Source organism: Gopherus evgoodei, chromosome 17 (genome assembly GCF_007399415.2).
Source record: "Gopherus evgoodei ecotype Sinaloan lineage chromosome 17, rGopEvg1_v1.p, whole genome shotgun sequence".
Classification (NCBI taxonomy): Eukaryota; Metazoa; Chordata; order Testudines; family Testudinidae; genus Gopherus; species Gopherus evgoodei.
In genome coordinates, this window is record NC_044338.1 from 10,700,008 (window position 1) to 10,722,214 (window position 22,207).

Genomic DNA, 22,207 nt, shown 5'->3' on the forward strand with positions numbered 1-22,207 from the left:
GAAAAGTTCACTAAAGCAATGTCTATACCACAATATAAGCCCAAGTTAGCAGAACTCGAGTTAGCAGACCCTGGGTTTGTTAACCTAGGGCTTAAGCATCTACTCTCATTTGTCAGGTTAGGAATTGTTGAACCCTGGGTCCCAGCCTGGGGCTTCAGCTTCTACACTGCATTATGAGGACCTGAGTCCAATCACCCATATTCCAGATGTCCTAGCGCTTTCCCAAAATGTGGCCACTCTAGCCCTTTGTTTGTGGGAAAACTTGACTGTCTGCCAAACTTGACTGTCGACAGGACAAAGAAAGTCAGCCTGTGGGATTGTGGAATACTTCTGGAAGACTTGCAGAGTATGAGTCCAGTGAGTCTGTGTCTACACTGTAAAACAATAGGACTTGAACCCTGGGTCCCAGCTTGACTCAGGCTTGGACCCTCCACCCCCCCTGGGATCTTGGGTTCAAGCCCCCTGGGTTAGTGCGATTTTTGTATAGATAGAAGTACGGATTAGGCTTGAGCCTGAGTTCAAACTCTGGGCTTACACTGCTGTGTATAAAATACCCTAAAGATTTTACAAAACTTTTGTGCTAAGCTGGGGCCAGTTCATGGTGGTGTATCCAAGTCATATGGAACTAGTGGGTTTCACCTGGTATCAGTGGAAAACTTGGTGAGTCTCACTTTGAGAATTTTGGGTCTGTTTGAAACCAAAACTTGCAGGTAAGCTCTGGATCTGAGATCCCACGTGGATTAAATCTATAGAAAATGTTTGTTTGAACTGCTTTAAAGCAAAACTTGAGAGTTGCACCTTTCTAATGATGATGAAGCAGCCCTATAGATTTGCACCTCTCTAGTGATGACGTTGATTTAGGGTGAAATTCTGGCATTTAATGGTGAGACTGAGGTTGTCCACAAAAAATTGCAGTGACAATATACACTTAGAGTCATCAGATTCTTGTCACAAGCTTCAAGTCAGATTTATGCCTATGCACGAAGGGAGGTGTGACCCCTAAAACTACTTAACCGCTATCAAAATGCATAGGCAGGTAGTTCGTTCTATTTTGGGGGTGGAATATCTTATTTGGGTGGTTCATGCAGAGCTGTCAGCATAATGTGTGAGCCAGGAGATACTTATGAGTTCTAAGTTCACACCCACTTTTGCCCAAAAGAATTCTCTGTGCTGCTGAGAACTCTCTCAACACTTTATAATTCTTCCATTCATATTTTGGCCCTTTGAGGTTCAATGACACAGTCATGATTGCAGGACACTTGAAGAAGCACGGCGGTTATATTTAAGAGTGTGTTTTAATGACGCAGGCTATTTTTTATCTCATTTTTTAAAAAAGAGAATAAAACAAGACAAAACAGAAGAAGCCATAGTTGCTGGGAACAACTGTGCCTCTCCTGTAACAATGAATCTCCCCTCGGTAAGAGACAGAATTGAAGGAGTGATGTATTTGCAAGCCCCATGCAGGGAGAAAAAAGGATGTTGCTCCTTTTACAGCCATTATTAGTTAGAACATTCATGAAACAAACTGAAGTGGCTCATGCTGTGATTCTCCAGTGACCATGAAATGTCCCTCCTTCCCTGTGTAGAACAACAATGGCAGTCATTCAACATGACAGATTTTAAAAGGAGTCCAAGGGAGTTAGGCACTAAACTCCCATCTGATTTGGACACTTAACTCTCTTGGGTCTTTGGAAAATCTCAGCCTCTAGGCAGGAGCTCCCCATTAATGCCATTTTTAAAAGCAGCAATGAAGTGTGAGTGGGAAGATACATATGTAACCTCACTTGTGTCATTGGGAGAGTATGAACTGGAGACCATTAATGCTGAAAGCTTCAGTCTCTATTGATTAAACTAAAGGAGTAATTCTATTAGTAGATCACTGAAGTAGGCTCTTCTCCTTTTATGTGGACCAACCATGCAAGGGGGACAAAGACACACACTGTACTACTGTGGGGGTACATGGATGGGCGGATAAATGTGTGGCTGCCCCATGTCCAGGTCTTGAATATTTGAGCTGGTTTAGTTGGTGTAAAATATGAATAAATGGCCTGTACCATCTAGGTTTGGGCCAGCCCAGCTCCATGGAGCTGTGACAATTTAAACCTGCTGAGGAGATGTGGGGTGGAACAAAATGTGCTCTTTGAAAGAGACCTAGCAACTGGATTCCATTTGTTTGTTTCCCTGTCGCTACTCATGCAATTGTGCTACCATAGAACCTCTTACTGCGTAGTTAAAGCATAGTCTTCATTTTTGAAGTATCTTGTATGTTGGAGACAGAGTACGTTAGAAGGCATTTTCACCACCTTTTGGGGGTAAACCAAGGTCGAAATTATTTCATGTTTGCTTTGTTGTTATTTGGAAGCTGAGAACGTCCATTGTTCACTAAGAAGAATGTCTTTGACGAGTACTTTCCTATTAATGCAAACCTTTAAAAACGGAAGGTGCACCATTTGCTGGTCACTAAAAACTTGAGGCTGCTGTTGAAAATTTGGGCCCTTACATTCTGTGGAGGTATCAGTTAAGTTTTTCCCACAGCTCTGTACATGCCCCTATATTTTCATCTTGGTATTGGTTCCCACTGCTCCATGCCTTCAAAATTCTCAATAATTTTGGCCCTGCCTTTATCTGCATGTTTTCCCGGCCCCCTTCCTGCTTCCTGTGACTTACCTGCACTGCATTTGGTGCATCCGACCACAATCTTTGCCTTTTTTTCAGCAAGGCCCATCTCCATGCATTTTTCTACACTGCCCTATGTGCCTGGAATATCCCTTTCTCTCTCATAAACCAAACTCCTTCCACTTCCAAGAAATACAGGAAAAGAGAGCCCCTGTTGGTGATGTCCACTCTACATGCATCCCATCCATTCTTGTTTGTACTGTTTGTCTTCTCTGGTGCCTCTAGACTGGAAGCCATTTGGAGCAGTTACCTCTAGAGCTGGGTGGAATTTTTTTGGCCAAAAAATGCAGATTCTAGGTGACGGAAACATTTCACAAATGTGTGTCAAATTCACTGGATTATTTCCATCAACCACTGTCCATGCAAATTCTGAGAATATAGAAATGTTTTGTTTTGCTGTTTTTGAAATGAAATGTTTTGATTTTTCCATTTGCAGTGACTTTATGCTTTCAAATTTTACTTCAGTTTTTTTTTTTAAATTAAAATGTGAAGACGAAACCATCCATTTTGTTCCAGGTTGAACAAAACATTTGATCAGTACCAAAACCAAATGGTTTGCCAAAAAATTGAATAAAAAATTTGTTTTGGTTTTATCCAAAACATTTGGGTTTTTAAAATTTTTTTGGTTCAGCCAGTCAATCAAAAAATTAATTATTTGCATAGCTCTGATGGACCTCTAATCTGCTTGGCCCTGACTCTGCACAGTACTGAGCCACGAACAAGGGACCAATAAGAATTTTGAGCTGTGTAGACATGGAAGATTTATTTACCCTGCCAACAAGACTTTACCAGTCCAGTCTAAATTGTGCTTCTCCTTAATGCCATTTTTATCTATGCAACATTTTAGACTCCGATTCTACAAATTACTGAATTAAATAATTCAAATTATGTTTTATTCCAGGCATCCCAGATGATAGTGTCTTATGATGAGCATGAGCTTAATAACACATTTAAATTTGGTGTGATTTATCAAAAGTTTAAACAGGTAAGTAACCCCATTGTATTGTCATTAAGCATATTCTAGAAAGTATCTAGGGGGTCTGATTTTTAAATCCTGTGCACCCAAAACTCCAGCTGAAATCAATGGGGATTGACTGTGCTCAGCACCTCTAAATGTTTGTAATTATGTTGTCGTGTTTTCATCCTAATAATATGTTTCTTATTACTTGCACATTTTCCGTGCTCATTAATAAATGGTATGATTCAGAAATAAAGGAATATATAAATAAAACCCCAAGTTAAATTAATGTGAAAATGCATTTTAGTGGCCATGTTTTTTTTTTAATCAGATGTTTGTTTTGACAGCCAAACAGTTCTATTTTCATTGGAAGTTTTAGACTATGGAGAGATGCATTCACTGAAAATGCTGTCATTAACCTAGGAGTTTAGCATGTGCAATACAGACAGAGATGAATCTTATAATTTAGCAGATATTATTCTGACAGGAATTTGAATTATATTTCCGTATTTCATCATATTGTGTGTTGAATAAGTAATGCAAAGACCATAATTAAGGTCCCTTTGTTATGAAATATACCAAAGGGGAGATGATTATGACTCCAGTGTTCCAATGAACTATTAATTTGGATTTAATATTAGCCGTACTTTCTCTTTCTTTTATTTGATCTAAAGTTTTTTGTAGGGACTCTTAATAAGAATGCCTTGGCTTTTAGGCTTATTGTGAACCTATCTGTTGTAAATATTATTTATTATTTGGATTCTGGTAAATAGCATCTAGGAGACCAAATTATGGATCAGGGCTGCATTCTACTAGTCACTCTACAGGCAAGTAACAAAGAAGTAAGGCTCAGATCCTCAAATGTATGTAGGCACCTAACTCCCATTGATTTTAATGGGGGTTAAGCACCTTAACCTCTGAGGATCTGGCCTTACTTCCTGCACCAGGGAACATATGCTTGAAGTGTCAGAGAGGATGTGACTGGTGGACAAACAGACACATGGGAAAGAGGGAGCGTGAGGTAACAAAAAGGAAGAGTATAGCAGAAAAAGTAAACGCCTGTCTTGCTGCTTGTCCAACTAATTCCAGATGGGCATGATTTGAAGGCATCACAGCAGAGGTAGGTTTTGAGGAGGGTGATACCGTAGCTTTTGGAATTGTTTTCCTAAAATCTCCCCGCGGTTTCAGCTGCACATGGTGGACTTCTCACTTTCTGACCTGTGCAGCATTAATACTGCAGTGTGATAACACACAACTGTCATGGCTCCCTGCAAAGGGGATTGCATTTGAGTGCTGGGAAAAGTGATTCCTGCACTTGGAATGAAGGGTGGTATAAGTGTTAGATTGACAATTAGAAGCTTCAGCCAAACTTCAGCGGACTTCACCCCCATGTCAGATGTTTCCAATCATACCATGGTCTGTTCCTCTGCCTGATACTTCTGTGCTATGTGACTCCAGCCCAGTGGCTTTCAGCATGCTGTGGAAGTAGAGCGTGGGTAGATAAGAGCAGCATAGTCGATGCCGGTTGATTGCTGGAGACAGGCAAGCCTGCTTTTTTGGGGTTCTTTTAGAAAGCAGAAGATGAATCAGTGTCCATAGGCTTCCATCAACGCTGACTGCTTCAGCCAACATGATGTGTGGACAAATTCATTTTTCTGACTGCCACAAACAGAAGGAGAGAAACAATCAAAGGAAAGTGACTTTTCCATTGTTTCCTGACTTGTGCATTCATTTACCTGTCTGTTATTGCAATGTGGCTAGTTTTTATTTAAGAGGTTTATTTTTTGAGAGAGAACTTCTTCAAAAACTGTTTGGAACTGGGAGATTTGTCAGAGCTGATCCTTTTTTGCAAACAGGTTTGGTTTTGATGAATTGCGTTTTTTCGAAGAAAAACATGTTGTATTGGAAATTTCCCAACAAGCTCTAGTTCTGAGGAAAAATATCCAAAGAAATAAAGGCAAAAAAGTGCTCTCGTAAGCAGTATAGCTACCCCCTTATTACATCTACCCCCAATCAACCTAGTTCTCAGAGTCCCATGCATTCATTTTTCATTGTCCTTCTTAACAGAAATTTATTCCAGCTCCTGATGGCTGATACCTGTGGTAGCTTCTCTGCTCAGAGAGAGTATTAATTCTCTCCATACTGCATCCAGTATGCACCCCGCCACACTATGCTCAATTAAGTTACTTTGCTAGGTGGAGATTGTTCTACCTGAGGGTACGTCTTCACGTCATACCCATATTGGCAGGTAGCAATTGATTGCTCGGGGATCTATATATCGCGTCTCATCTAGACACGATATATCGATCCCCGAACGCACTTATATCGATTCCGTAACTCCACCAACCCGAACGGAGTTGCGGAATCAACAGGGGGAGCCGCGGACATCAATCCTGCACCGTGAGGACGGTGAGTAATTCGATCTTAGATACTTCGATTTCAGCTGCAGGTGCGTATCTAAGATCGATTTTCCCCCGTAGTGTAGATCAGCCCTGAGTCTGATTCTGATCTGGGTTTACATCAGAGTTACTCCATTGACTTCAGTGGAGTTACCCCTGATTTATGTTGATGAAAGTAATATCAGAATTAGGCCTATCTTGAGTAACAAAAGCCTGACATCTGGGAGCGCTGATGTCTTTAAACTTTTTCGGTTTGGCCCCTGCATCCTTCGAGTGAAAACCAGCCTGAGTTTTTTCTTTACTTGTTGATGTATTTTACAGACTTTAGAGGAAGAATTGTTTGGGAATAATGAAGAGAGCCCTTCTTTCAAGAACTTCTTGAGTTTGCTAGGGGAAACCATAACGCTCCAGGATTTCAAAGGGTGAGGAAAATAAAGGGAACAGTTTTATAAATCAATGTAACAAAAGACCACTTAAGGTGTAAAAACATTCAGTGCCTTAGAAACAGAAGTCACTTCGTTGCTGGACTGTTTTGTACAAACCAGAAACAAACGTAACTGTGGCTATTCTTTCAAAACCTAGGGAGCTACTCAAGGGGTCAGAATGGCAAAGAGAAAAAGGGTAGCAAATTTGCTTTCCTTTTTTTTAAAACTCCAAGCTTCATTTCAGTCACAAATGACACTAACCCATATGGAAAGCACACCCAGCATGTTCTCATGTCTTGCACACCTATAATGAATTTTCAGAACGTGTACAAAATGTATCTGAGCATGGTATCAGATGACCATCCCTGTCCTTTTGCTTTGCGCCATCATTGCAAAAAGGATGATAAGCTGGCTTCACTGGTAAGAAGAATCTCCAGGTAGTATAAATCTGAAATAGCAAGTCACATGGCATTGGCCCCATAGTACCTGTCATAGGGGGCATGTCTGGGGAAGAGGGCCTGGTTGGAAGACCTCTGCTGTTGGAATGGCCCCTTCCCCCTTCTAATGGTAGCTGGGTGCAGGTTTAGGGAGGTATAGAGGTGGCATGAAGCCTGACCCTGTAAGTCCTCCTGTTTGCTTCAACAGGAGTCATGAATGCATAAAGATTGCAGGATCAGGCCTCAATGGCTATTTCATAGCAGGCAGATATCCACATCACACTACCAGAATTGGAACTAATTATTAGCCTTGTTGGCTGTCTTTGCAAGGAAGCTAAAGACTGAGTAGCCCATGGAGACTGAACCCAACCAAACTTTTGCTCATTTTTACTACTTGCTATGGACCGTTTTTTTTTCTTTTAAGTTTCTGAAACATTCTGATAATTTGTCTTCCCCCTCTGCTTTCACACAGTTTGGAGCTTTCAGGTTTGGCCTGAGACTAGGGCTGGAAATGATTAAATACCCAAAGAAAGGCTGTTTTGTAGGCTTGGAAATTTCAGATAATTAAGTTAAAGATCTGGTGTCAGATGCTTCTCTGAACTCCAAACCACTGAAAATTAAGCTAACACATATCCAGAACTCCAGATTACTAATCATTATACTTGCTAACTATATATCAGCTAATTATTTATAACAACAATAACTAACTGTATATGGATACATGAGTGAGTTGTCTCTATCACTAACTAGCTAACTATATATGCATACAGGAGATAGTTGTCTATTTCATTAAATAATTTAACAACAAGCTATAGCTTTGGGTCAATATTCATTTAGTATTTATTCAGTTCTTTCCAACATTTTCTTTCATTTCTAGTTTTCGAGGGGGTCTGGATGTAATGCATGGTCAGACTGGTACTGAGTCTGTGTACACGGTGTTCAGGGACAGAGAGATTATGTTTCATGTCTCCACAAAGTTGCCTTTTACTGAAGGAGATGCACAGCAGGTAAGAGAGAGAGAGCCGACCTTGTTTTAGAGAGAAACTTTTGAACAGAAAGGAAAAGCTAAATATTAGAACTAAAGATGAGTTTGGAATTATTAAATGGACATTGGGTATGTGTAATGAATGAAAAACTGAACATTCATTTCCAGTAGGCACCATTTACGTTTGTATGTGCTACCTAGGACATTTTAAACAGTGTGGTTTTATAGTCCCTAAATTCAAGCCCTTTGAGACTGGCACGATTAAGAAAGTTGAGGCTTTGTCTACATACAGAGCTGTACCCCTTTAACTATGTTATAGTTAAAATGGCACAAACCCACGAGTGTGGATGAAGTTATACTGGTATAAAGGTGCCATATAACAGTATAGCTTATTCCTGAACAGGAAGGGGAATAAATTATATTGGTATAGGGCACCTTTATACAAGTATATCTGTGCCCACGTTAGGGGTTGTACCAGTATAATTATTTTGGTAAACCCTCATGCCCCCTATCTGATACAGTGAAACTGCTACAATGTGTGTAGATCAGGCCCAAGTGATTTTCCTTAAATATTGAGCAACAGAGATTTAACAGGTGCTGATTTTAATCTACAGATCCCTGCATGTTTTTGGCCTAATGTAATTAGCGATGTCACAATTTTCAATCTTGGGTGTCTTAAGTTGGATACCTAAATCTATAGTTAGACACTGAAATGGCCTCATTTTCAGGGGTGTTGGGAGCAGTGGAGGCTCAGTTTCAAATCAGGCTACTTATTTAGGGGCCTAAATATGAATGTAAGGAATTAAATTAATAGATTTTAAGGCCAGAAGGGATGATTATGAACATCCAGTCTGACCTTCTGCATAATAAAGGCTATAGAACCTCACTGAATAGTTTCTATATTAAGCCCATAACTTCTTTTTGAGCAATAGCCTCTGAGAAAGATATTCAGTCTTGATTTAAAGACTTCAGGTGACCGAGAATCCACTCTGTCCTTAGGTCTAGCTTCGGGCACCCAACTTTAGAAAATTTTGGTCTAAGTAATTGCTAATGCAAATTGGATATTTGTTTTCAGGAGACATCTGAATGCCTAATTTTAACTATCTAACATTTATGCTCTCCATTCAGCTCCAGAGAAAGAGACACATCGGTAACGACATAGTGGCAATTATATTTCAAGAAGAAAACACTCCATTTGTCCCAGACATGATTGCCTCAAATTTCCTGCATGCATACATTGTTGTGCAAGTGGAGAGCCCTGAGACAGACAATGAATCTTACAAGGTAAGAGGATTCTAAAGGTTAAACTGCTGAATTATGGTTCTGCAAGTCTACCTGAGATCTGACAATGGATGTGCAGTTGTCGCCCTTAAAAACTTACCATTTTAAACTTGGATGAATAGATTAGGGCCCCGATGCTGCAAAGACGGTTGTGCTTAATTTTATGTACTGTAATTAAGATGACTCACAGTACATAAAGCTAACTATGAATGTAAATCTTTGAGCCTTGCAATGGGCCCAATCAACAGCCCATTGAAGTCAATGGGAGTATACAATAGCCCCTTGTACTTCCTTTTATTGACTACAGGAAATATCTTGAATACTGTAAATACTAAGGAAAATCACTTAAGCGCTTACTTAATTTAAAGCATATGGAAATTAAGTACATGCTTAAAGTTTAAGCACTTGCTTACTTTCCTCTATGCCTACACAAAAAGACAATCAGCAATTAATCCTTCCTGCGGTGAAATTTTAAATATGTCAGTCTGGCATATGCCTCAGATTAGTGGACAATAAATAAGTACACAAACTATTTACCTTTTTGTGGGCTGTTTATGTATTTTTCATATTTGTCTTTATTCTGTGTATACACATAGTGAACATAAGAACATAGAATGGCCATACTGGGTCAGACCAAAGGTCCATCTAGTCTAGTATCCTATCTTCTGACAGTGGCCAATGCCAGGTGCTTCAGAGGGAATGAACAGAAAGGTAATCATCAAGTGATCCATCCCCCTGTTGCCAATTCCCAGCTTCCGGGAAACAGAGATTAGGGACACCATTCCTGCTCATCCTGGCTAATAGCCATTGATGGACCTATCCTCCATGAATTCATCTAGTTCTTTTTTGATTCCTGATATAGTCTTGGCCTTCATAACATCCTCTGGCAAGAAGTTTCACAGGTTGGCTGTGCGCTGTGTGGAAAAAATACTTCCTTTTGTTTGTTGTAAACCTGCTGCCTATTCATTTCATTTGGTAGACCCTACTTCTTGTGTTATGTGAAGTAACACAAGAGTAAATAACACTTCCTTATTTACTTTCTCCACACCAGTCATGATTTTTTTTAGACCTCTATCATATTCCCCCTTAATCGTCTCTTTTCCAAGCTGAAAAGTCCCAGTCTTATTAATCTCTCCTCATACGGCAGCCATTCCATACCCCTAATCATTTTTGTTGCCCTTTTCTGAACCTTTTCCAATTCCAATGTATCCTTTTTAGAGATGGGGCGAACATATCTGCTTGCAGTATTCAAGATGTGGGTGTACCTGATGGATTTATATAGAGACAATATGATATTTTCTATCTTATTAGCTATCCCTTTTTCTTAATGATTCCTAGCATTCTGTTAACTTTTTTTTTGACTGCTGCTCCACATTGAGTAATGTTTTCAGAGAACTCTCCGCAATGACAAGGATCCCCCTTGTCCATATGCTTGTTGGCTCCCTCAAAGAATACTAGTAGATTGGAGAGGCATGATTTCCCTTTACAAAAACCATGTTAACTCTTCCCCAACAAATTATGTTCATGCCAGTGAACTTAGAGGTGAATCCACCCCGCGTGAGAGTGTAAATGATTCACTTTTCATGTCTTCCTAGCCTTCAGGCTCTTAAAGGAAGTGTCTAACTATTACAGCAACTTCTGCACAGCAATATAGTGTCCATCCCACCCCACCCCATCTGCTAGGAACTGTCCGTTCCTTTCATTTTCTGCACACACATTCAAATTGTGATCAAAAGGTCAAAAGGACACTGGCCGTGCGCACTTAGCTGCTTGTTCCTACATGCTTCTCTCTTTACGCTCCTTGGCTAAGCAGATGATTTTCTTTGGCTTTTAACATTTAAGAGTTAAATATATTAGAACTGAAAGGGACGTTTTGCAACAGAAGCCAGCCACGCAAATTAGATCATCCAAATGGAAACATAATTTCACAACATTAGGCTCTAGCAGGCTATTCTGCCTCAGTGACTGCAGGTCTGGAAGTAGCAAAGCAGGATTTATTAGCGTCTTACCTTCTTTGTTCCCCATTTCCAAAGAGCCCCTTCCAATCTGATGGCAAATCTGCTCTGAAATTTACTAGCATCCATCTTTATGCCGTTTAACTTTTCTGTCAAGTTGGCTGACTGCCAAAGGACTGCAGACATCAGTAGCAGGCCAGAGAATTAGAGGTTGGCGGTCTATTGACCAAGCAATGTCAACTTACTTGTCAGATGAAGAGCTAAAATTATCGGCCAGCTTGGCACATTGGCCTGTTCCCACATTTTGAGGGTACAGTGTGTGCTGCTTGTGACCGGGAGCAGACTGGAATCTCGCATAGTTCTCTACGTGTGTTGATTAGGGCAGGGGTACATTAGCGAACCAGGTGTGAGAGGTAACGTTGCATACCACTGAGACAGAGTAATTCTTTATTGTTTGCACTGTGATCCGGCCGACAGGCCCCAGTCAGGGATTGGGGCATTTGTGCTAGACTCTGTAAACAAGATGGTCCCTATCTCCAAAGAGTTCACCCCCAAAGAACAAGTGATTATGACCAATAGAAGGGGGCAGGTACAAGGCATCAGTGAGATGACTGTGATTAGTGTAATAAGGCAGTGAGACCTAGAGGTGAGGGCACAGGACGGGGACTCAGGAATTGGACTTGGGTCTCCTAGTGATGCCACCGGCTGAAACACTTCTTTCTATCCAGTGAGTCTTCAGTGCAAGTGGAAATCAGTCTCAGAATGGGGATTTGACTTCTGCTTCTTTGTCAGAGGAGTTTATTATTGTGTCTGATTTGTATTACAGCGGCACCTAGAGGCTTGCAGTTGAGAACCACAGTCCCGTTATGGCACGCGTAGCACATCCCCACAGTGTCAGAGCTTACCATGACCTCAAAGAGCTTACAGGTTTAATAGATAACGGGGGGGAAAAGAGGCAGAGAGGCTCACCCAAGTTCACACAGCACATCGGGGCAGAGCTGGGCATAGAATGCAGGTCTCCTGACTCCCAGTTGAGTGCCCCTGCCACTCTGCTTCTCTCCATTGTAGGCTGGGCCATAAATTGATACAGTGCATTTAATGACTGTATGCCTTGGAGCACATCTGTGTTATGAGTCTTGCTAGCAGCCTTGCCTGGATTGCCGCTGAGGTACTCCAAGAGAAATGAATACTCTGGGCATTACTAATATGTTGTTGCTGCACCTGTGCGCTCAAGTAACTCATATATTCTTGTTTTCTTTTGGCTAATAGGTGTCGGTCACTGCCCGGGAAGATGTCCCTTCGTTTGGTCCTTCTCTGCCAAGCCCACCAGTATTTCAAAAAGTAAGAAATAGAAAGCACGATGAAGGAGGTTTTTAAAAACCAATATCTACCAAACTGTCTCAAAATGCACCTGTTTATTGTGTAAAATATAGTAGGGTTGAGATCAGAGCTAGAGTAAAAATCTAGGGGCAGATCCTCAGCTGGTATTGATCAATCAGTGAGCGAAACTATGCTGAGTTGTACTAGCTGATTTGGCTGATACAGGTGCTGGATCTAGGCAGTTCAGTGGAACAGTGAATTATTGACCTTTGACCGCTAAGGATCTCGGCAAAATCCTGAGTTGCAAATGAAAATTATTTGGTGGGAGGTTCTGAATCTAGTCCAAACTAACACATAATTTGGCACAACTCTCTGTACAAGAGATGCCAAGGAGCAGAATTCTGCAGCTGTTGGAGGGTTAGGATGGAAGAAAGTGCATTGGCAGACTGTTTGGAGCAGTTTGAACCAGTGCCTGCCCATGCTGAATGGCTGTAGTCATTGCTATTTAGCCTTCATTTTCATGAGACATGAATACGCCCACAAACATTGTTTTAAAGAAAAACAAATTAATTTAGATGTACTGTATGTTTAATTTCCTAATTAAATATGATCTATAATATATCCCACACTATAGCAGTATCTGTGTGTACATAAAAATCAGACATATATTTAAAATATTTTTTTATACAAGCATATCCCGTATTTAAAGAAACTCTTAATATAAAGGCCGTGTGTGTGTGTGTGTGTGTAACTAAATTGACAGTGAAATCAGTCCCTGGGTAGATCAGCACAAGGCTTGGGATCCACATAAGCCTTCAAAATAGGGCTTAAATTGGATTTAATTGCATGCATGGACTTGTACTGACCCCTGCATGGTGGTGAATTTCCCCCCCAGTTGCACATACTTTTGCATCTAAAATAAATGGTTGTTGAGTCAAGAGGTGATGCACTTTGCACTCTTCCCTCTGAGTCACAAATAAACTAATGCCCAGCATTCTATTAATAATACCTCGCTCTTAGATATCACTTTTCATCAGTAGATCTCAAAGCGCTTCACAAAGTAGATCAGTATCATTGTCCCTAGTTTCCAGATGGGAAAACCGAGGCACAAAGAGATTAAAGTGACTTGCTCAAGGTCACTCAGGAGACCAGTGGCAGAGCCAGGAGTAGCATCCATGTCTTCTGAGGCCTAACCCAGTGCTCTATCCACTAGGCCACACAGCAGTGCTGAAGGTGTTTACTTTCAGATGGGACCAGGGTGTTCTGACCCTTCCATTTGAACTCCCTAAAGAAATTGTGGCTGGGGGGTTGTTAAGGGTGGTTGTTATTAGATACCTCCTCCCCACTTTGTCTTCACTGATGTTGGAAGGAATGCTCATTTGGTTAGGTCTCTGATAAAATGCAGGAGAAGAAAATAAAGCAAGATGTACCTTTGCAATGGATTTGTAACATGTAGCTAATGCTGAAGTGTCCAGGATGTGACGTGTTGAGATGTATTTGCTGGTATGGAGGATTATGGACAGTTGAGCTACCTAAGAGTATTAAAATGGTTTTGATTTACCAACTTCGCTTCACTTATCCCTTTCTAGAACACAGAGTTCAGGGAGTTCCTGCTTACCAAACTCATCAATGCTGAAAATGCTTGCTGCAAATCTGACAAGTTTGCAAAGCTGGAGGTAAGGAGAGTAAATATTTTCTCTCTCTTTCTCCTGTCTCTTCCCCTCTCTCTCCCCCACCACTGTCCTCTCTTTTGGGCCAGTCACAAAGACAGAGTAAGACTAGAAGCAACTGGTATATGAATGGAGGAAGTTCTTACCCATTCATCTTCTTGGGCTACCATGTCCCCAGTGCAATTTCTCGGTCAAAATTTTCCGTAGGGACGTAGAACCTCACCCCTTACCTAATACCTCCTTAATTAAGGGAAATTTTGAAAGTGACCCTCTGCATAGGTGCAAACCAGTGGTGTGGGGGATGATAGGAATACGTCCCCCCAACTTTTTACCTCTCTGTGGTACAAGCCTCATATGTTCACAGCCCTTCTCCTCTCCTTGCATCTTTTTTATATGACTGAGTGTGTGTCACTCAGTTCTCCGCTGCCATGACATAATGAAGCATGGGCCTCAATTTGGACCAGATTGTCTGGGTGACAATAGAAGCTATTCCTCCATCCTCCATCAGGAAGGCAGAGGGGTTACTTGCTGTGCTACTGTATTAATGTCTATGAACGTCCTCCGAAATCTGTTTGACCTAGACTTTATTATTGAGCTGGGTCAGCACATCAAGGCAACCAATGGAAGAGGCACCGCAGTGTTTTGCTGTCTGGGCAGTTTGTGGTCACATTCATGGTACAGTCTCGTGCTGTTGCAATAAGATGCTGATTCCCTGAATGTCCTGGGCTGAGAAGATTGTTTCTACCACATGGAGCCATTGTTGCATCCATGTTAACTTATTCCTCTGCACCAAGAGGCTGTCAAAACAATTCGCACAACAGCAACTATGTCCCTTTTTATTCTTACAGGACCGGACACGAGCTGCATTGCTGGACAATCTCCATGATGAGCTCCATACACACACACAGGCAATGCTAGGGCTGGGGCCGGAGGAAGATAAGCTTGAGAATGGAGGTCATGGAGGTTTCTTGGAATCATTTAAGGTAAAGAAAAGCAGCTTGCCTAATGCTATAGATAGCATGGGCTATGGCCCAGTGAGCTCCAGAGTAATGAGATCAGAGAACCCAAGCTGATCCCAAGAGTGGATTTTGGGAAAAGGGGTTTGGCTTCAAAGCAAGATCTGGGGATGAGGTGGTAGAGATTTTTGCAAAAGGTCCCAGTCCAGCAAAGTACTTTTAGAACATGCTTAACTCAAAACACACAAATAACTCAATGGAAGTCAATGGGAATGCTTAAGGGTTTTGCTGGATCAGGCCCTGTATCAAGGAATCCTTTCTCCAGAGCATTTGATAATTCCTTCACCTGCCACTGTCCATTACTGTTCATGCCTTCTTGAAAGCATGCTGGTAGAACTCAGGGTGAACGCTCAGACTTCTGTGACAAATGCCCCTCGGGACCTTATTAGCTGCAAGAGACGTCTCGCATGCTGCTCTCCAACCTCCGCGACTGCTTTTGTCAGCAAATGCTTTCACTGCATTGCCATGTGCCGCTGGGCTGTCTCTCTGCACAGAAACTGGTCGCTGTGCTGAGAGAGGAGAGACTTCTTAAGATGATACTTCTGAGCTGGTGAAGTAAACGGGTGGCCTGACAACAGGACTCATAGGCGGTAGTTGCTGTTTTTAATGTAGGAAACAAGATGAGAGATGGGTATATTTGGAGAAGAGAGCAGGAAAGGGGCTTTAGGTACCCCGGTGACGAGTCTGGTATAAACGCCTAAGGGAAGAAAGGGGGAAGGAGAAGAAGAAAATGCAAAAGTCTAAAGAAAAGCGAGGGAAGAGAATAGAGTGAAATGCTGAGTGACCGCTCAAGGGCTTAGTTGCTGGGCAGAGCTGGATTCCTAATCATGCTGGAAAAGAAATGTACTCCGCACTTTGGGGAAGTCCCTAAGGAAAGGAGGCTGCCTAATAAGAGCGGTATCTTTTGGACAGGCTCCATAGTGAAAGAAAAGAAAGCATGGCAGGAAGTGTTTGCATGTGTAAATATGAGGCCAGGCGTTACCTGCCTCATATTTACACAAAGTTACAGCTGTACCTGTACACTATTCCGGCAAAACACTGCTAGCGTGGAGGCAGCTCAGGTTGGCAAACCTTCGCTTTTGTTGATATAGTTTATTCCAGCCTCCCTGAGTAAATAAGATCTACACGCAAAAGCACAGTTTTGCCAGTACGACTGCATCTAAACTAGGGGTTTTTGCCGACACAGCTGTGTCTGTCAGGGCTCATGCTTCATCACACCCCTGGCTGACATACTGTGCCAGTGAAGGTTTGTAGTGTAGACCAGAAGATAGAAAAATAACTGAGTTTAAGAAGAGCTGATGCAGACAGTGTCAAGATACCCAGGGCTACTCCAAACCTAGCATTGTGACATTGTTCACAAGCAGTAAAACACATTAGAAGCACTACAGAATACCATTGTTCAGAATTCCAAGACAACTGTACCTGTATTCTCCCTCGGGGGTCCATCAAAGGCACCCACTCTAGGATCCTGGCTCTTCAGACCCCCACATCTCCCTCCCTCCTGACTAGGTTTTTTCCAGGCTTCACAGTTCCCTGCCTGCATTGTGATATTCTCAGAAAGCCAGACTGCCTGAAAGGCCACCATCTCAGCTTCCTCTCCAGAGGTTATGAACAGCGTTAATTGCCAACTGTTGAGTTCCCACACAGCTCTTTCTAAGCAAGCACATTTGTTCTTAAGGTAAAAGCATTACAGAGAACATATTAATAACAATAAAAGAACCTACACACATGCTATACAGCTTACCAGAGGTCACCGCAACTCCATCCCTGAGCTCTGGCAGGTGCAAGGATTGGGGCTGTCCCTTGGACAGCAGCTCCTGTCTGTTTGCTGGATCAGAAAGAAGGCCCTAAGTCAAGTTAAACTCAGGCTGTTTATCCAAAAGTCTTTTCTTAGTTGGTCTCTGGAGAGTCCAGTCTGAACCACCAGTATATGTAAGTCTTTCCAGGTGATGGTATGTGTCGGGGTGGGGAGGGATTTACAGCCTGGCTGGTCTCCTTTAATCACCACTCACTGTTTTGAGCTCCGGAGGAGCTGTGGTAGCCCTCTCCCATGGAGCAGAACACACTCATACTTAAACCACTTGTTTAAAGCAACGGACCCCAAAGATACTGCATGCAGTGGCAATATCTGTCACACACACTATTCAGATTTGGAGTCATAAGAGCCTGTGCAGATTATGAGTGGGCTCAGATGGGCATGGGAGCAAAAGTGGCACTAGCCGTGTCCCTGTGTGCCTGCCTGGCCGTAACTGTGGCACAGAAAATGCAGGTAAGGTCTGGGTTGGGAGAATATTGCATTTGTAGCAAAAAGCTGCCAAGCGGGTACCCAAAGCAAGTGGGGGCTGCCAAATGGCTGAGTCAGTAGGTCCCACAGCTGACAATCTGATTCTAGCTGCTGGCTGGGTTGTTCTAATAGGACAGAGAGAGTCTCCCTCCAGCCCCCCAGCACGTATGCTCGGGGATATCTGGAAGCTGGATGCTTTCCTGGTTGCTCTTCAGAAACATACGGCTTGCCGAACAGGGCTGATATCCCGGAACTTTTATTCATCTCCCTCTTGCTATGGCTCATGCCCAGCAGGCCACAACCCTGTTTCTAGCAGCTTCTGAGGGGGAAGAAAAGAAGAGAGGAAGATGAAAGAGAAACCATATGTAGCTGTTCCCAGGCTCATCTGTGATTTTCAAGCTGTTCAAACAGCTTTCACTGCCTGAGGGTTTAGACTTGTAGGTGTGTTTCTTCAACCTGCTTATACTCGGAAATATGTATTTTATAATTGGTCAGGCAAAGTAAGCAATAACGGCTATCAGAGACTAAAGAATTATTGCATGTGACAGTGGTCCTTTCATCGACCCCTTTAAAACATTCAGGTTAAGAAGTTTGGGCCTAATTTTAATCTCATTTGTGCTGTTTTTACACTTGTGTAACTCTTTTGACTACAGTGGAGCTACGCCTGACTGACACGAGTGCAAAGCAGATTTCATGTGCCCAGCAAACATGAGCAGAATTACACCAGATGTAAAAATGATACAAAGCGGGGTTGTAATCAGGCCAACAGACACATCGGTGTCTTATGTTGGGCACCCAGAACACTTTTCACAGAGCAATCACACTACATCTGATCTCTGTCCTCCTCATCAAAGGAAACCTGCACAACATCTGCAAAAGACAAGCCTAGGAGCCTAAATTCATAACTTTGCTAGACATTAAAAATCACAGACTGAATAGAGACGTTGGGTTTATGGTTTATTGCAGCAATCTATAAGCCACTAACCTCCCTTCCTTTCCCTGGTGCTTTTTTACCCTCTCCTCTCCTCTCTTCCCCTCCCTATGACTGGAGAGGTGTTAATGGACCACTTTGCCTTGAATGGTCCCTTGAAATGTGTGTTAACTGTTTATACTAAACAATCTGTTCCACCTTGTGTTTAACTGTGATACTCAGAATACCTTTCCCAGACCTGAAGAAGAGCTCTGTGTAAACTTGAAACTCTCACCAGCAGAAGTGGGTCCAATAAAAGATATTACCTCACCCACCCTGTCACCCAGAAATTAAGACACACAAAATGAATGGACAGTTTTGAAACTTTTGGCCACAACCCCTCTGGGTGCTGGATTCTGATTTCACACTGGCATAACTCCACTGAAGTTACTGCTGAAATCAGAATCAGACTGGGTCTTCTTTTCCCCATCTTCCTTGCCTAGCTCCTAAGTGTAGGTGAGGTTTCATCAGATAATCATTGTACAGTGTTTAGATATGAAGGTCTGTACAAGTGCTAAACCTTATTACTCATGCAGAATAATGAACTGTAAGTCAGACATGTACAGCAACCCTGTAATCTGCACCCCCCCCATCATAGAATATCAGGGTTGGAAGGGACCTCAGGAGATCATCTAGTCCAACCCCCTGCTCAAAGCAGGACCAATCCCCAGACAGATTTTCACCCCAGTTCCCTAAATGGCTCCCTCAAGGATTGAGCTCACAACCCTGGGTTTGGCAGGCCAGTGCTCAAAGCACTGAGCTGTCGGTAGGGTGACCAGACAGCAAGTATGAAAAATCGGGACAGAGTGTGGGGGGTAATAGGTACCAATGTAAGAAAAAGCCCTGAAAATCGGGACTGTCCCTATAAAATCAGAACATCTGATCACCCAACATGTCTGTCAGTCCTTCTCCAAAACAAAATCAGCAATACTTTACTGTAGACCCACTACAAGTTATTCAGAACATCGCTAAAACCACACATTTGTTAGACACAACATTTGTTTCAAGAGATTTTGAGTGATTCATGTTACATGAGATTTTTGCCTATAAGAAAGTGGACTGAATTGCTCTTGGGCATTTCAGGGTCTCCCAGTGCATGTGATGAATACAGCTGCCAGAGTAATTTTGCGTTTGCCTTGTTACCTTTGGACAGCACGGCAGATCTGCCTGATAGCTTATGTCCTTCACAGTGTGTTTCCAGTGTAAATATAAAATGAGAGAAGAAATGGTAAATAAAGTGGTTTGGGGGGAGAAGGGAGGGTGGAAAGAAATGACACGTGTTCATTTCTATTTGCCTCCTATGCCAGGCCTGCTTTCCGACTGCTCATCGGGTGCTGCAGCTGCCTCAGTTTGGTGGCTTCGGTGATTAGGTGTCTGGGTGCTTTTAGCCTCTCCCTACAAAGCCAATGTCCTCTCCTTCCTGGCTAAAGCAAATTAATCCTTTCACATGCGCCTCAGAATTTCAAACTGTTCCTTTGCTTGGCAGTGGTTTCAGCTCTTCACGGCCAGGCAGCGTAGCTGAGGTGTAAGGGAGCTTGGACCCAAATCTGGAAAAGCATTTACATGGCTAACTCCTATTGAAATCCATGGGAGTTAGGTGTAAATATCTTTGGTGTGTCCCTCTCCCCGAGTCTCCAGTTTTTGGGTCCATGTAGAGAAGCAGCCGCTCCCAGCCCAACAGTTCCCATCACTCATCACGCCCAGGAGCTACTCCCTGCCTGGGCTCTCCTGCCAGCCTGCCTTCCAGGCTGTTTTTCCCAGCCCCGTCACAGGCACTTTTCCTGCTCCCTCTCACATGCGAACCCAGCACAGGTTTTCCCAGAGGCTGCTCACCTTCTCGCTGGGGAGCCATCCACCAGCCTGCTCTTCTGTCCAGCTCTGACTTCACACTGGTTGGCTTTCATGTCCTTGTCCTCGCCCAGCAGTCCCTGGGGTGGGCTCAGGAGCAGAGAGGAAGGCAGAGCTGGAATTGGAACCTTGTTTGAAGGCCCAGATCACTGTGGGACACCTCCTGTTTCAGTACAAACCAAGCAGCACGAGTGCCAGGTCGGCCATAGGGAGCTGTCCTGTTAGAATTAAAAGTCACAAGTGTGAAAAATGCACCAGGCAGACTTCGGATTTTAAAATGTAACATGTTTATTTCTAGGAATTGTGGGTTATAAATATTCATTATTAGCTGAGATGAAGTGGGCTTGTTTTCAACCTGATGCACAGAGAATTAGGCATGGCAATCCAGCACCAATTCAGAGAAGAACAGGCCATGTCAACAGATTTTGTTTTTCTCCGGCCCCAATCCGGCAGAGTATTAACCAAATGCTTAACTTTATTTAAAGCGAGTCATCCCACAGAAGTCAGCGGGACCACTCACAAAGCTAAGTTTGTGTATGTGTAAGTCTTCGCAAGGTCCAGGCCATAATATTTATGACCCCCTAAATAAATGCCAGGACGAAATGCTAACATTTTGTTGACAGGGAAAGCTGAGTGAGCTAATACAATACATGAACTGAGAAAGCACTTTATCCGAATATACTGTACGTGGAGAACATTAGTTATGGATAGTAAAGATACCGGTCAGTTACAACAATTAATTTGGTTTTCAAGTATTGCTAATATATACACACATCAATCATAATAAACAAATTATGGATTTATGTTTTGTCTTGATTTTGCTTGCAGGAAGGGATATGGGGTTAAATTGTCTTGGGAATGTACAGTCACAGTCATTTCTTTAGGCTGAGCTGACACCTACTGGTTTAAAAAACAAAGTCACATCAGCCAGTTCAGTACTGTAGCATTAGCTGTTGTGACTGGGTGCATGGCACCCTGGGGTTACAGTATTTCTAGATCAAAGTAATTGGCAGAGAATGGCACATATTGTAATATTTCCTTCTCACTAAGGCCCAAGGGCTGCTTTTTTAATGGTATTTAAAACTGTTAAGGATGCAGATACACACCTAGTGGGAATTCCAGAGATACTTCAGTGCCCAACTCCTAGAAGTCATTGTTTCTGTTGAGGGTTCTCAGGGGGAATGTGGTCTAATGGTTAAAGCAGGGCCTGGGAAGTAGGATTTCTGGGTTCTTTTCCTGCCAGGAGACTATCAGCCATGACTCTCAGGTTTTATTTCTGGCTTTCCCATTCACTACCAATGCTTACCTGTCAGAGACACGGGGTAGACAATGATGTGTCCTCAGTCCATAAACTGTGTGCATAAAACTCATGAAGACAGTAAAAGGAAAACATATGTTGTGTTTGCTGTATAGTTTGCCATATAGGTGTCCTCTACTGCGTGCTAGGTAGCTAACTATGGTGCAACAAATATTAGTGTTTCCAACTTTTTCAGGTTGGCAAGTCCTTAGTCAAATGGTCTGCGACCCTCTGAAATTTATTATAAAAGGTAGAGTAAAAAACATATCGGTGACCCCACTCCATGTAATTTGGTGGGTGTATTTTGAGAGGGTGACAGAGACTATTTGAAGGGGGGGAGGGTATTGCGGGAAGTGAGGGAGATTTTCTTCGCTCTACAGTGTAATACAATTCTCAATGACTTGCCGCTCTCCCGATTGCCAGTTGTGCCCCACCGGTTGAGAAACACTGGCATACATGAGAAAAGACTAGTTAATGAACTTGCTTGTCCTTTTCTTGTCTTCTAGTAGAACTTGGCTTGTGGGTGAAAGTGACTGTGACAATCCATCTCCTGAAGGATTTCTTTGGTTGGTTGTGGATGCAGAGGAGTCTTTATGCCATTTTGGGTGATTCATGAGAGCCAGTATGAGATCCATGACCCACCTACATTCTGTTTTGAGGACTTAGATGATGCAGACACCGTGTGA

The 22,207-nt window shown here is 42.6% G+C and overlaps 1 protein-coding gene across 6 annotated transcripts in view; it reads left to right on the forward strand.

Moving 5' to 3' along the window:
* RAP1GAP2 (RAP1 GTPase activating protein 2) overlaps positions 1 to 22,207 on the forward strand; it is a 241,162-nt gene that overhangs the window by 198,343 nt on the left and 20,612 nt on the right. For 5 of the 6 annotated variants that reach the window (XM_030536311.1, XM_030536309.1, XM_030536310.1 and 2 more), the window contains 8 exons: positions 1,337 to 1,417; positions 3,578 to 3,661; positions 6,355 to 6,455; positions 7,773 to 7,902; positions 9,009 to 9,164; positions 12,386 to 12,457; positions 14,026 to 14,112; positions 14,955 to 15,089. In XM_030536311.1, the coding sequence (XP_030392171.1) occupies positions 1,337 to 1,417; positions 3,578 to 3,661; positions 6,355 to 6,455; positions 7,773 to 7,902; positions 9,009 to 9,164; positions 12,386 to 12,457; positions 14,026 to 14,112; positions 14,955 to 15,089 (846 nt within the window). The remainder of the gene's footprint in view (positions 1 to 1,336; positions 1,418 to 3,577; positions 3,662 to 6,354; positions 6,456 to 7,772; positions 7,903 to 9,008; positions 9,165 to 12,385; positions 12,458 to 14,025; positions 14,113 to 14,954; positions 15,090 to 22,207) is intronic. The other variant, XM_030536308.1, reaches the window with a different exon arrangement.